The sequence below is a fragment of the Aptenodytes forsteri genome, unplaced genomic scaffold, assembly GCF_000699145.1.
Source record: "Aptenodytes forsteri isolate BGI_AS27 unplaced genomic scaffold, ASM69914v1 Scaffold230, whole genome shotgun sequence".
Lineage (NCBI taxonomy): Eukaryota > Metazoa > Chordata > Aves > Sphenisciformes > Spheniscidae > Aptenodytes > Aptenodytes forsteri.
This window is the reverse complement of record NW_008795711.1, coordinates 407,394-421,569: the sequence shown is the minus strand read 5'-3', so window position 1 is coordinate 421,569 and position 14,176 is coordinate 407,394. Positions and strand designations below refer to the sequence as shown.

Sequence of the window (14,176 nt, the reverse complement as noted above, 5' to 3'; positions counted from 1 at the left end):
GGTTGCCCAGGGCTGGGACTGAGCTCTGAGACCCCCCGCTCTCCCCAGCCAGGCGCCGTTGGCTGCGGATGCTCAAGCACGCTGCATCTGGGCAGGAAAGCTTCATTGCAAGCAGCAGCTTTCCCCGCCACGGGGACATGCTGCCCAGGACCACTGCCCCCAAGGTTTCTCTTTGGCAGGTTTGCATCACCCCCCACCCCCCGCAGCCCTCCCCACCCACTCCTGTTACTTCTTGAAGAATTTCTTGTTGAGGAGGAAAATGAGCAGGTTGACATTGACCTTGGCCTTATCAAACATCTTCATGACAGCTACGCCCTCGTATTGCAGCTGCAGCAGGTCCTGTGGGAGAGGTGACCATCACTACCGCCAGCCCCATGTGTCCAGCCAGGGGAGGGGGCTGTCCCACCCTCGGCACCCAGCTGCAGCATCCCCCAGGGGAGAGGGGAGCCAGCACGGAGCTGGGTTTGCATCGGGAGGTGCGCAGCGAGGCTGTCCCCAGCTCAGGCAGGGCTCCCCAGGGGCTCCGATTTCCCCTCAAAACCAGCCAGGTTGTGGGGGCACCATCCAGCCCCTGCACTCCCAGGCTGCCCCGGCCCCGCTGGGGCACCGGCAGCCCCAGGACAGGCTCCCCACCTGGTAATGCAGCTGGAACCGCTCCATGTCGATCCCCATGAATTTGGCTTTCACCTGGAACCTGCCCGATTCCTCGCAGGGGATGATGTCGAAAATCACATTCCTGAACCTGAAGGGAAGGAGCCGCTCGCTACCAAAAGGAGCTTCATGGCTTTAACGCAATCAAGGAGCGGGTCACCCACCCAGCGCAACCCCCTCGGGCACACACAAGGCCAGACCCACAGCCCAATCCCCCCCCCTTCCAAATCCCAGCTTTCCCATGTTCTCCTGGTAATACCCGAAACAACTCACACCATCCTTGGGGGGACGATGGTGGGCCCACGTGCACCCTCCTCCCGGGCTATTTTCCTCTACCTGCCCAAGCTTTGTGCTGCAATAGCTCATCCCACGGACCAGGGGCTACGTACTGGCTGAGTGGCAAGTCCTCGATCTCCAGCAGCACCCCCTTCTCAAACAGCCGGGCCGCCGTGTAGTGCAGCGACTGCAGCTTCTTGGTTTTCCCGCTGACCCTTGAAGAGAATGGACCACATGCTCAGAGCTGGTCTCCAGCCACACACGACCCCTCGGAACCCCAACAGCCAGATAGATTTTATAGAAAAAATAAATTTATTTTTTTAATTGCCCTTTTTTTTTTTTTAATTATTAGGTTTTTGTAAGGAAACGTACTTGTTGCTGGCTGCCAGGTTGTCAAGGCAGGTCTTGATGTACTGGTTGTAATAATCAATTTGCTCCTCATAAAACAAGGTCTTGGCGTTGAGGCCCTGCAGGGTCTGTCTCAGCTTCAGGAGCTCCCCTTTGCGGTGCTGCCGGTAACGTCTCTGGTTGCGGATGTCCTGGAGGAAACGAAGCCGTACAAGAAAGCCGATATAACTTGTTCTGAGCTTTATCAAAGCACCAGAGCGGGATCTCAAGCGGGTTTAGAGAGGTGACCTCCCGACTCAGTGTCCCCCAGCACACCTTGGCCAGCTCGTCGATGAGTTCCTGGTACTGATGGGCAGAGTCCACGAGCCCCAGGCTCTCCAAGCGCCGCAGGTTGCGGATGATCTTGCGCTTCTTCTCCTCCATGGACAGCTGGCTGTTGGCAGCCAGGGAGCGGTTGCGTTTCAGCTTGGCAGGGGTCTGGGCGTCCCGCAGCGCTCGCCTGCGCATGAGATGGTCGTGGGAGGCTTCCTAGGGACGAGAAGGGAGTGAGCCTGGTGCACAGCGGGAATGGGACATGAGGAGATGGAGCAATCAAACCCCACCTCACACACACACACACACACGGGTCTGGGGTCTGGGCGTCCCGCAGCGCTCGCCTGCGCATGAGATGGTAGAGGGAGAGGGACGAGAAGGGAGTGAGCCTGGTGCACAGCGGGAATGGGACATGAGGAGATGGAGCAATCAAACCCCACCTCACACACACACGCTTTGATAGTCTCTCCTGGCCCAAAACACGTGCTTTCTCTGAAAAATGGAGCCCAGCCACTGCTGGAGCATAAGAGCAGTGGCCAAACCTTCTAGAGGAGCAGGGCAGCTTTTTTTGCTGAGGATTTGTTTGCCGTTTCCCCAAGAAGTTTTTTAGCTCATCCCCAGCAGCAGCCTCGCGCATCCCACCTCGTGCTCTGAGGCCAGCGTCCACAGGATCTCCGGGAGGGAATCTCCTGGCTGGGACTGGATCACATCCACCAGCATCTGCTTGGTGCTAGGGACCAGAGGGAGGGGTCAGGCATCTGCTCCGGACCATCACCCTCCTCCACCAGAGCAGCATGTTATTTCGTTGCATTCCAAGGCTTTCTTGCCCCCCTCGAGCATCCCAGCTGGCATCCCAACCCCCAGCAAGCTCCCCCGAAGCCCGCGGAGCCCATCCTCACCTCAGCAGCAAGCTCCTCGTGTCGCTCTCCTCGCTGCTGGCTGCCGGCACCAGCTTGCCAGTGAGGGTGAGGGAGATCTCCATTTTGCTGAGCTGGGAGAGCACCTGCTCAGCACTGCTGTCCGCCGGGCTGGGAACACTCTCCCCTGTGAGGGCAGAGAGAGCCCAAGTAGCCACGTGGGGCTCAGGAGGGCTGGATTCTCCATGCCCAAAGCAATCCAGCTAGAGCTTCATGCAAGAAAAGCATCCCCATCTCTATCCTCCTCCTGCCAGGGTGGGTGGTGGGCCCCAAAGCTCTACCTACCAACAAGGGACTGGACCGTAGGAAGCTCATCAAGATCTTCCAGAAGCTCGTGCAGGGGGTCTCCGTGGTGTGGCGCGATGGAGTTCTGGTGCTCTAGCAGGAGCTGGATGGTGCAAGGGAGGAGAGTCAGTGACAAAGGGGCATGCAAAGAAACAGGGAGCAAAGGCCGGTTGGGAACGATGCAATGCCCTTTGTACCCGAGAGGGGACTGCAAAGTTATGAGGTTCAGGGAAGGACAAGCAGCGGAGAACCTACAGAATCTGGATTATTTGCTTGGTTAAAAAGGAAGAAAAGGCCAGGAGGAGCTGTGCTGGTGGTTAGGATACAGAGGAGAGTGACGAAATGCAGCAGAAAGCCCAGGAGGTGGGAGCAGAAGAAATGAAGCCTGCTTCTTTGCGGATGAGTTTTATGCCCTTACCTTGTGCGTGTTGATGAGCTCCCCCACTGTGATATAGATGACCGGTTTGGCCATCGCCACCATCTCTGAGTACTCGTCCACGTTAAACCTCTCTTCTGGCTCAGGGACACAGCAGGCAGCAGAGATGAACCTCCTGCAGAGAAGGACCTCTTCAGTCAGCCCCAAAACCCCTGCCACCAACTGGTAGCCACCCTCCCACCCTGATGCCATCCTGGTGCCCACCTGAACTTGTTGTGGGTGTCCTCCAGGTACTGGTTCACCCCACAGAGATGCACGTTCTCCCCGTCGAAGGCCTTGCGGGCAGCCGCATGCTGCAGCACTTTGGCGATGGAGCCCAGGTTGCGGCGGTGGTCAGGATGCAGGGTCACCCCGGCCGAGATGTCCACGATGTCAAAGCCGTCAGGGGCCACCACTGCCGGGTTCATGAAGCGGTAGTAGAGGAGGTTCCCCACAATCTAGGGCACCAGACAGGCTGGGTGTTGGGGAGCACAGAGGCTGGTGCCCAAGGAGGTGGTAGCTCAGCAGGGAAGGCTGTTTCATCCTTGCACTGCCCGGTGGGACCCTCCCACAGGGGACAGCAGCACAGAGAAGAGCCCACCGTTGGCATCTCCTCAGTGGCTCAAGGAAAACGTTGACTTGAGGGCGTTTTTAAGTCAAGAGGACTTGACCTTCTGTGGAGGGATACTGGCCCTTCACATGCACACAGTTGAACCCCACCAAGCCACACAGACCACCCCCAGCCCTGGGGTACCTTGTCGATCTCCTCCTCTGAGGCCTTGGGGAATTTCTCAGCCAAGGATGTCCTCAGGATTCTGGCCACGTAGCGCATCCCATAGCTGAGGAGAGGGCAGGGAGAGGTCTGTCAGCATGCAGGGCAGCACCAGGCTCGGCCACCCTGCCTCATCCCTACTACTCATCACCCAGGAAGCAGCAAGCCCCCAGCCTTGGGGCGATGGAGGAGCCCATAGGAGGGCCTGGCGGCTGCAGCATCCCTCAGCTTCCTCCCCTACCCTGCTGCAAGCCCAGACATCCCTGGAGGAAGCCTTCATCCTCCGAGATTATCACAAAGCTCAGCTTCTTCCTTGCAGACACTTCAACACCAGTTGTAAAGCACTCAGAAATGGAGTGGCAAGAAGAACCAGCCCACCGGGGCGTTGCTGGAGGAGCAGAAGCAGCAGTGCCCACTGATATTTGGATTTCCCTTTGTTGACAGTGCAGTAACTCAGTCCTGCAGCAGCTAAGGGGCCGGGAAGCCCCCCCATCACCCAACCTCCCTTTCTAAGGCCTTGCTGAAGCCGACAAGCTGTCGGCTTCAAGCCGACAGCGCTGCAGGGGTGTGCATACAAACCACTGAGATACATACGGGATCTTGTCTACAGAAGAGGTGATGGCAGAAACGAACTTGTCCGTCATGGCGAGGAGGTTGCGGATAGAAATATCCAGCCGCCTTTGGACCTCGGGGTGGCTGAGAGCCTGCTCAGGGCTGACCTCGTACGGGAGCTTGCTGCAGATGGAAGTCAAGGTCCCCATCACCATCCCAATGCCCATCACCCTGTAATTGGGCTAAGCCTCCTTGCCCAGGGCCTGACCTTTTCTGCCCGCTCTGCGACTCAGTCTGGTTGATCCACGCCTTGTAGATGTCTACAGGGTTAGTGCGGATGCTGAGGGTCTTGTCCTGCAGGACCTCCTGCACTGGGCCACCCAGGATCTGCCGCAGGGCGTTCTGCCCACGGGCATTGCGGTAGAAGCTGACCACCAGCCGGATCACCGTGGCGTTCCCCGTCAAGATGTCATGGACGTGGTCCACCTTGGACCTGGGGAGAGAGATGGGATGGATGAGATGAAGGGGATGGACTAGCGTGTTTGTTCTCCAATGCAGGAGGCAGCAGCCAGAGGAGATAACTGCATCCAAGCTGATGCCCTGGTTCAGCCTTTTCCCGGATTTGTCCCCAAACCAGGGCACCCACAGCCACCCACCTGATCTCCTCCTGCAGTGCTGCTTTGAAGAGCTGGAGCAGCAGATAAGCCTCCCGTGGGTTGGATGCGTAGTTGTAAAGTGTAAAGATCACCGACTCCATGAACTTGGTGGACTTGTTCTGGGGCATCTGGAAGATCAGCCTGGCCAAGTACACAGGCTGTGTCTGCAGGGATGAGGAACACCAAGCTAACCCCAAGTGTCATGGGGTGGCGGGGGGCCAGGGTCCCCACACTGCTCCCCCAGCTGTGGTGGACACAGCAGAGCCCCACCGGCCCCACCTGCAGTAGGTAGAAGAGATGCTGGTAGGCCTCCAGCTTCTGCCGCTTCTCCCTGCTGAGCGACTTGAGCCCCTTCTGCTTGTCTATGGACATCATCTCTGAGAGCTGCTCCTTGTTCTTCTTGGTCAGCTTCTTGCAGTGGGAGACCACCTCCTGGAGCCACGTGGGCAAGGAGAGAGAACTGGTGACTGCCAGCAAGCTCTGGCATTCAGCCCAGCTTCTGGGGAAAGCGAGTCAGAGGCACCTCAATGCTCCTCAACCCCTTCAACCACTTTAAAAGCAAAGTGGAGTGAAGTTCAAGCTGTGATGCCAAGGAGGGGAGGACCAGCTCTGCACTGGCTTGGGCACCACGACAGAGCTGCATGAGGTGGCCGAGGGCCTCCCCCTGCCACCGTGCTCCCCACCTGCAGCGTGATCCTGTTCTTGACCAGCAGCCCGATCTTGATATCCATGAGGTCCAGGTCACTCTCCAGTTGCCGGCTGGCACGGATCCTCTTCACCACCTCCTCCTGCAGCCGCAGCACCTCCGACTCCTCCCAGAAGTCATGCTGGCTCTGCTCCAGCAAGTGGATGAAGCGCCGGACGATGCCCAGTGGTGGGCTCCTGGCATGGACTGCAGCAAGGCACGGCACCGCCATGAACGCCCACAGGGAAGACTGAGCAGCTGCTCCCACTGTGGACCCTCAGACCTCCAGCATCTCACCACGACACCCCATCCTCCTCCCCAAAAAAGCGCCTTCTTGCAACACCAGGACACAGGACAAGATGGTGCCACGCTCTGCAACACCTTCCCCGGGAAGCCTTTGGGAACAGAGGGGTAGCAAGAGCAGCCCCAGGGCTGCTCTAGCTGATGCCAAGGGACCACCAAGCCTCTGCCACTCTCGTGCCTGCCGTGGGGACACTGGTGGCCAGCCTCCCACCACCTCTCCACTGCGCAGGGCGAACAAGGGAGGAGGCAGAGTCGCCTTCCCAATTAATTATAGCCACTTCAGAGCAGAGACGAGCAGGCACTTACCCAGCATCCTGTAATCCCCACGGGCCTTGTTAGCTCGCACGAAAGCCTGGATTTTAATTACAGATTTGATCTGCCAAGACAAACAAGGGAGTGGGGGATGTTTCCCTACAGCATCCCTGAAACATGCAGGGAGTGGAGAGCTGGACAGGCACGCAGCTGCCTGCTCCCACCACTGGGAATCTGCCGATGCCCGGGATGAGGGTCTCCACCACCCAGGAGGGATTTCAGGATTTCACCCTCCTTAGTGGTTGTTTCCCCTCCGCTTGCTGTATTTCACATGCTGCAGCAACTCCAGAGGCGCAGCTTCGCTTCCCACAGACAGCACGCCCCTCTCCCCCCAAATTTCCTTTCCCTCTAATGGGCATCTTGAAGTCCTTATGGGTTTTTGATGGAACTGGAGTAGTTTTTCTCTCCTCACACTTTACAGCCTGATAGTTTGGCTTCCAGACCCACCAGGCACCTTTTCCTTCCCATCTGTCCCCGTGCAAGGATGCACCAATTTCGCCCTCCAGCTGCGCCACAAAGCACTCAGGGGCAGAGGTCCAACCACATGCTCAGGATCGTCCCCCTCAACCCCCACAGACAGTGACACACTCCCAGGAGCTGTTTTACTTCCCATCCCATCACTCACGTTCTGTCTGAAGTAGCGCAGCCTCTCCTGGTACTTTCTCCGAGCCTGCCACATCCTCACGCCTGCCTGGATCTGGGAGAGATGTTCAAGCAGTTGGATACTGGAAGGACTCACTTGGCCAAAGCAAGTGGGTGGAAAGAGGGGAAAACCATGGAGATTTTTGCAGGACATTCTACCCCAGCCCGAGCTCCCCCCACGCCCTCATACGCTGCCCAGCCGTGCCCTGGTCCAGCTGCCATATTCCCCCCGGCTGCCTCTTTACTGGGCAGGGGGGAAATGCCACGCTCATTGCCAAGCAAGCAGACGGCGATGCCCAGTGTGGGAGCAAAGGGTGAAGGAAGAGTCTTCCAAACCTTTATTGCAGCGTCTGTGTTGGCTTGCAGGTAGCGCAGCCTCTCCAGGTAAGCTCTGCGCTGCTTGTACCCTCTCCAACAAGCCTGGGCATGAGAAAAGACAACCAGCTACCATGACCTGCACAAGGTCGCTGCGACGTCCGGTTGGTTTTTCAGAGAGCACACAAGAAGAGAGGACAACGCAGCATGGGAAAACAGAAGCAGCCAGCACCCAGAATGGCTGCTGTGAGAAAAACAAGCCCTGTACCACCCTCTGCAGTACCTTGGGTGAGTCCTGGCTATTAAACGTACAGAGCAGCAAGCACCGGTGCTCCCCAGACCCGCCAGAGGATGCTGCAAGCAGCCGCCCATGATTTGCATCCCCCCCGCACAGAGAAGGGACAGATTCTGGCTACGTCACCTGGATCCTGACGGCAGCCGGCCGCTGCTCCCGCAGGATGTGCCACTGTGCTGCGAACTCCCGGCGGACAAGGAAGCCCCGCAGCCGAGCCTGCAGCCTCACCACAAAGGTGAGGTTGGATGCCCACAGGCACTCCCGGTCGTGCATCGCGGTCACTCGGGTGACAACCGACTGCGGGGACACGATGCACCAGCTCAGCCCCAGCGACGCCGTCAGCACCCACCAAGCCCCATCCTCCCCGTACCTGGATCTCCTCCCGGCTCAGGTGCGTGGTGTTGAGGCCACCGTCGCGGGGGCGCTGCCAGCTGCCCTCGAAGGTCTGCAGGCTCAGGTAGTACTCGGCACCATCCGCCAGCCTGCTGGATCCCTCCTCCCGGCTCAGGTGCGTGGTGTTGAGGCCACCGTCGCGGGGGCGCTGCCAGCTGCCCTCGAAGGTCTGCAGGCTCAGGTAGTACTCGGCACCATCCGCCAGCCTGTGCTGGATCCAGCATGGCTTCGCGCTCCCTGCATACCGAGGCAGAGAGGTGCTGCTGGGAGATGCTGCTTTGCCCGAATGGCTCGGGCAGGGGTGCACCCCAGGCTCCTAGGGGGGGGAAGTTTTTGCAGTCCCCAAGCTTTTACCCGCTTGTCTTTTGGTGGCCATCAGAGCCGCAAGCTGCTGCTGGTACGCCGCGGCACAGGCACTCACCACACCGCACAGGGCCACGTCAGGGTTACGCAGGACCCGCAGGGTCTGCGCCGCCTTCCCCTCCTTGATGGCCTGGTTGATGGCAGCAGTGCCCAGAGCCACTGCGGGAGCAAAGGGGGCTCACGTGAGCCCCTTCTCACCTCACCCCCGCAGCAGCACCCTGGCCGATGGGGCCAGCACCCACGCCGGGCAGAGCACTCACTCCTCCTAGCTGCCACCGTGTCCTGGTTGGCCCTGCAGACCCCTTCCTGGATCTCTTCCCACCAAAGCACAGCTCCATCGTCCTCTGTGGCCTGCGAGGGGGAGACGGGAGGGAAGATGCGGTCTGGTGAGCTGCACAGCCCCCTGAGAGCTTCAGCCGTGCTGGTCTTGCACTACATCACCCCTCGAGCACCTTCTGCTTTGCAGGGTGCCACGCTGCTAGGGGGGATGCCATGCTGCCAAGGGGGGGGTACCACGCGGACAGGGGGAATGCCACCCAACCTGGGCTTTCAGCCTTCGCGCCCGGGCCAGGACGTCGTGGTAGCGCCGAGCAGTCGGGAGGGCAACATCAGGCAGGGCAGCCGCCGGCAGCAGCAATGCCGCCAGCGTCTTCTCGGGGTCCGCCTGTACCAGCGCCTCGTTGATCAGCCGGACAGCAAGAACTCCTGCATGGGAGGGAAGGGACAGGCGGTTCAGCTCCCCCAGTGCTCCAGGCACCCAATGGAGTCGCAGCCCAGGGCAGTGCGAGGCTCTCTAGTGCCTCGTTAGAGCTGGGCTCCCAGTGCAACCTCCCTCCTGGAAAGTTTGCAGAACCCCCTGCTCGACCAAACCCCACATGGGCAGGACTCACGGTCATTTTCATCTTGCACTGATGAATTGGTGTTGTTCACACTGTCCTGAATGTCATTCCAGCTCAGGAACTCAGCTCCTGCTTCCCTAGCTTGGCCTTTCAGCTGCAGTAAGTCCTCAAAATACCTGCAGGAGAGACACAGGGCAATGGCTCGGTGTATTTTAAGCAGGAACAGCACCTGCCAGAGCCAGCTTTTCAAAGGGGAAAAGGTAAGGCACAGGGCAGGGAGGCTGGCGAAACAAGCCCACACAAAGCCCAGGCCCCCTGATCGTCCCCTCCCAAGGGATTGCTCCACACCACCGACCCCAAACACAGAGACCGTCTCCTTACCGCTGCGCATTTGCATCCTCAACACCCGAGAGGCCCAGGGCAGAGCTGACCAGGCTGCTCCAGAGCCCATCAGGGTCCCTGGCATCCAATGCTCGGTTAACCAGCGCCACGGCTGAAAGCATCTCCACAGCCACGAACAGCTCCTCCTGCACCAGCTCACCCTGCATGGGGCAGGCAGAGACACTGACCCCCCATAACCCCATCCTCCAGCCCCAGCAGCACCCCCAGGTGTGGGGGAATCACCCCCCCATCCTAGCAGAGGCACCGATCCCCCCACCGCCGACGGGACCCAGAGCCCGTCCCTGGGGGAGCTCTCACCTGCGGGTGCTGGCGCTGCAGCAGGGCCAGCTGGCGCTGGTACAGGGGGGCAGCGAGCGGGTACACATTGGGCAACTGCGCTGCAGGGTCCATCACCGCTTCCAATGTTTCAGCCGGCATCCCTCGACGGATGGCAGCGTTGATCCGGCTGATGGCCTGCAGCACTGAGGGAGAGACCACGCCGGGCTGGCACGGGTGGGTTGCAGGAGGCAGCCGTGCCCCATCTCCCCTGGGGCACTTGGCCAGGCGGCTGGCAGGCCCACCAGCTCCAGGGGATGCACCGGGCAGCAAAACCTGCCGCAAGCACCGTGTCCACCCCAGCCACTCACTGGCTCGCTCCTCCTCGCCCTTCTTGTTCGCCACAAGGATCCCTGCCTCCACCTCCTCGTGCTCCAGCAGGTCCATGTAGCCCAGCTCCTGCAGCAGGCAGAAAGTGGGGTTTCTGGTCTCACACCAGATCCTGCTTGTGCTGATGGAGCAGCCACGCTCAGACCCCTTGCAGAAAGCTGCTGATCTGCAGAGCTACCTCCTGCCCAGGGGGGACCCCCCTCCTCCTGGGGACCACTGCAGTCCTGAGGTGCCACCCCAGCACAGGTACCCCGCGCCTGCAGGCTCCCCGCCAGCCCCTACCAGCGCCTTCTGCTCCCGGTCCATGCTGAGCTGCTCCAAGTAGCGGTCGAGGTTGTCCCGCTGGAGGCAGCGCAAGGCCAGGACGGGGTCCTGCAGTGCACGGTACAGCGCCGGCGCGTCCTGTCTCTCCAGGGCATCGTCCACCTCCTCCAGAGCTCCGTGCACTAGGAAAGAGGCCAGTTTACACCCAGAGAAGGTGAGTAGGTAAATCATCCCACAGCTCCAGGGAGAAAAGGGAGCTACAGTTGAAGCCTGCATACCGATGATTTTAATTTCTTCTTGGAAATGCACACCCAGCTCTGCTCCCCGCCGGGTCTGAAGCTGGCGTGAGCAGACAGCTCCTTCCTGCTATGCCCACCACCCTGGGCGGGCTGTCCCCTGCGGCCTGGGGTCCCACCGATAAGCTCTGGAGAACCCCCAGGAGGGAAGCCACAGCTTTGCTCACCATTCACTTTGTTGACATTCCCTTGGATTTCAGCCTGGGTCAGACACCGGTCGTAGATGTCCTCTGCCTCAGGGATCACCTGCAGGTACTGGAAAGGGACTCGCCACCCTGAGCTTTCCGCCCAAGCACACCCCAACGGCATGCAGCAGGGGTCCCCTGCAGATGCCTGGGCTCGTTTCCCAACCCCAAACCCTGGTCCCCCAAAGAGGAATCATTTCCCCACCACTTTCCCCCCCATCTTCTGATCAGCACAAGGGCTCCCAGGCTGTGTTTCACCCACTAAGCATGGGGACAGCCTCTGACCGAGAGGGACCTCTCCAGCTGGAAGCACCCACCAGCACATCAGCCAAGGGACTGCTCTTCTCCCAGTCCCCCCGGGACCCCTTGTGCCCTCCTCACCCTGTTCCTGGCATTGCTGCCCTTCTCCAGCTTCGCCTGGTGGAGCACCTCCTGGTAGGCACCCGCCAGCACCTCGCGCAGGTCGAGAAGCATCGCGCTGGGGTTGCAGAGGGCCACCATTGTCTGCGCCGCCACCCCCCGATCCACCGCTTCGTTGATTGCCAGCACCGCAGCATGGACTGGAGGCGAAGCGGGAAGGAGGCAGGTGAGACAGGGCACGGAGGGCTGCGACAGACCATCCGCTATATCCCTGCAGGCAGTGGGACAAGCTGTGCCATGCACGATGGTGGGAACCCCCCCCCTTCTCAAAGAGCAAGCTGCAGGCTCCAGTGCCTGAGAAGTCTTGGTGCCTCTACAGCAAGCCCAGCTAATGCAAAACCCCAGGTGCTGCCGGCTGGGAAGGGGCTGTGCCAGCCCTTGCAGCCATGCATGGGTCTGAAGGAGAGCATCTCTCAGAGCATCTCTCAGTTTGCTGGCTGAGCCGAGATCCTGCTACAGGCTGACACACAGCACCGCTCCCTTCGCGGGCACCCATTACCTGCTGCTTCATCCACCGACAGCTCGTTGGCCAAAATGCCTCCAATCTTGCTGAAGGCAGGCAGCTGCAGGCCGTACTTCTCCAGCTCCCGCTTCATGTTGTTGATCTCCTCCTCTGGAACAGAGCACAGAGGCATCACCACTCAGTACCAGCACCGGGGTCCAGCACTGGAGTGGGGGCAGCCAGCAGAGCCCCCCGTTCCCCTGCCAAACCAGAGGGGTGCAGAAAACACCCACACTGGGGTAAGCATCACCAAGGCAACTTTGGAAAAGCTTGCCCAAGGTCTTCATTCTCCACATCCCTCCCACCACAGGGATCTGAGACCATTGTTGTCAAACCCTCATCGTCAGCCCCCAGCCCAGGTATCCCCATGCGGCACCGTACCCGTGAAGTCCACTTTCCCGTACAAGTCCTGGATCTGAGGAGCCAGCCCCAGCTTGAAGAGGTACAAGCTGAAAGATGAAGCAGACACACACCATGACCGTGCAGTCACTTGCTTCTCCCTCCCGATGCTTCTGCAACACCCGAGGCTGTCGCCCCAGCCCTGGGGGTGATGCCACCGAAGGGCTTGTGAGCACAAACACAAACCATGACAACAGTTTTGGCCCCGGGGCCAGACCAGGGACACCCACCTGAGCGCATGGATGCAGTAGACCACCCGGGGCATGTTCTTCTTGTCATAGATGTCGGTGGTCTCCGGGTGGAAGATCTGCCAACAAGACAAGAGACAGCTCAGGTGGAGATGCCACCGAGGTGGTCCACAGGGGGGGAGATGGTGTCCAAGGGTGGGGGGACAGAGACGAAGCCCTCCTGCAACGCCAGTGCTCCCCCGAATGAGCCGAGCCGGCAGCGTGCAGCCCCAGTGCTGCCACAAGGGCAAAGGCCAGCACGTCCCTTGGCCCGGGGAGAGCGGAGGGGGGACGTTACCGAGGGAAGCCCCAGGTGGCTCATGGCATCGCGCCAGTAGTTGATGTTATCTGTGTGCCGAAAGTGAAGCCCGGCTGCCTGGAAGAGAGGAAGCCGAGGTCAGGCTGAACTCCACCTTCTCCCATGCCTGGGGGTCCCCTCTCCCCCAAACCCACCCAGCCAGGGCATGAGGTAAAGACAGAGGCAAAGCCTGTGACCCCCAGGGCAGCGCAGCTCAGAGACCCCGTCTGCAGCCCTGCTCTATTAAATTGTCCCTTAACAATTGCAATCAGTATGTCCCTCCTCACTTCGCATTCACCAGCGATGGAAAGGTCCCGGCAAGTTTTGGGGTACGTCCCGAGGAACGCACCCCCCCAGTGCTGCAGTCTTACCTTGTACCGCGTTTGCTCACGGTCGTAGATCTTCTTCAGAGGGACCACGGTGGGGGCAAAGCGGTGGCCCATCTTGGCCAGGACAACCCCATTGCGCAGGCTCTCTTCCAGCTCCGTGGAGGGTGGCAGCTCCTCGCTCAGGCAGGCCTCCATCCAGCTGGCAGGGCAGAGATGGGGCACATCGCAGACCCCCAGTACCCCCACCCAGACACCTTCCAGACAGGAAAAGCAGCACCCAAAGGAGACAACCCCCCCATACACCCCATCCCCATAAATCCTCCCCGTGGCAGGGAGAAGTCAGCCCCCACCCCTTTGCTGCAGGGTTTAGCAGACGGGTGTTTCTGTTTGGGTGCAACAGCATGGCTGAGTGCACCCCTGCCAAAAACCACCTTTGAAGGGCCAGAAAGCACCAAGAGCAGGCAGGATTTTGCAGGGTTATGCCTCACAGCCTCCCCCCTGCCTTGCACTCCTTTTCCCCCCCCCAGATTTGAGCTCGAGGCAGAGGGGCTCCCCAGGTCCAGCCCCACCGCTTGGCTTCCTCCAGGTGACACAGGTACTGGTAGGCGACGTTCTGCCTCCGCTGCTCATCCATCTCATCTGCGGTGAGGCGCTCATCTGGGCGGTGACAGGGACACGCCATCAAACCCCGCTGTTCAGGGGGGGGCTTTTTTTAAGCACCCATCCCCACCCAAATTAAGATTTTGCAAAGGAAAGGCAGGTTTTCGACACAGCAGCCTGCCTGTGCCTCCCACGGCCCTTGCGTGGGTGGCACCACATCAAGACGTGGCAGCGATAGTGACACCAGCTGGGCCCGTCCGGCACTTGGAGGAAAGTTT

General features: G+C 60.0%; 1 protein-coding gene across 1 annotated transcript; it reads right to left on the bottom strand.

The window, feature by feature from the left end:
- Positions 1 to 225: 225 nt before the first annotated feature.
- Positions 226 to 13,947, bottom strand: IQGAP3 (IQ motif containing GTPase activating protein 3). The gene is made up of 38 exons (XM_019473167.1): positions 13,868 to 13,947; positions 13,341 to 13,497; positions 12,970 to 13,047; positions 12,675 to 12,751; positions 12,427 to 12,494; positions 12,043 to 12,156; positions 11,505 to 11,683; positions 11,106 to 11,193; positions 10,661 to 10,824; positions 10,360 to 10,447; positions 10,031 to 10,194; positions 9,713 to 9,873; positions 9,383 to 9,507; positions 9,034 to 9,197; positions 8,753 to 8,843; positions 8,484 to 8,651; positions 8,336 to 8,366; positions 8,107 to 8,218; positions 7,863 to 8,033; positions 7,463 to 7,546; positions 7,110 to 7,181; positions 6,479 to 6,548; positions 5,868 to 6,076; positions 5,464 to 5,616; positions 5,185 to 5,348; positions 4,797 to 5,021; positions 4,571 to 4,711; positions 3,959 to 4,043; positions 3,430 to 3,662; positions 3,208 to 3,340; positions 2,790 to 2,892; positions 2,487 to 2,631; positions 2,230 to 2,317; positions 1,591 to 1,803; positions 1,300 to 1,466; positions 1,041 to 1,142; positions 634 to 742; positions 226 to 339 (listed from the first exon to the last, which is right to left on the bottom strand). Exons 1-38 carry the CDS (start codon positions 13,930 to 13,932, stop codon positions 226 to 228), a joined length of 4,875 nt encoding a protein of 1,624 aa, XP_019328712.1. The 5' UTR covers positions 13,933 to 13,947.
- Between the last annotated feature and the right edge of the window lie 229 nt (positions 13,948 to 14,176).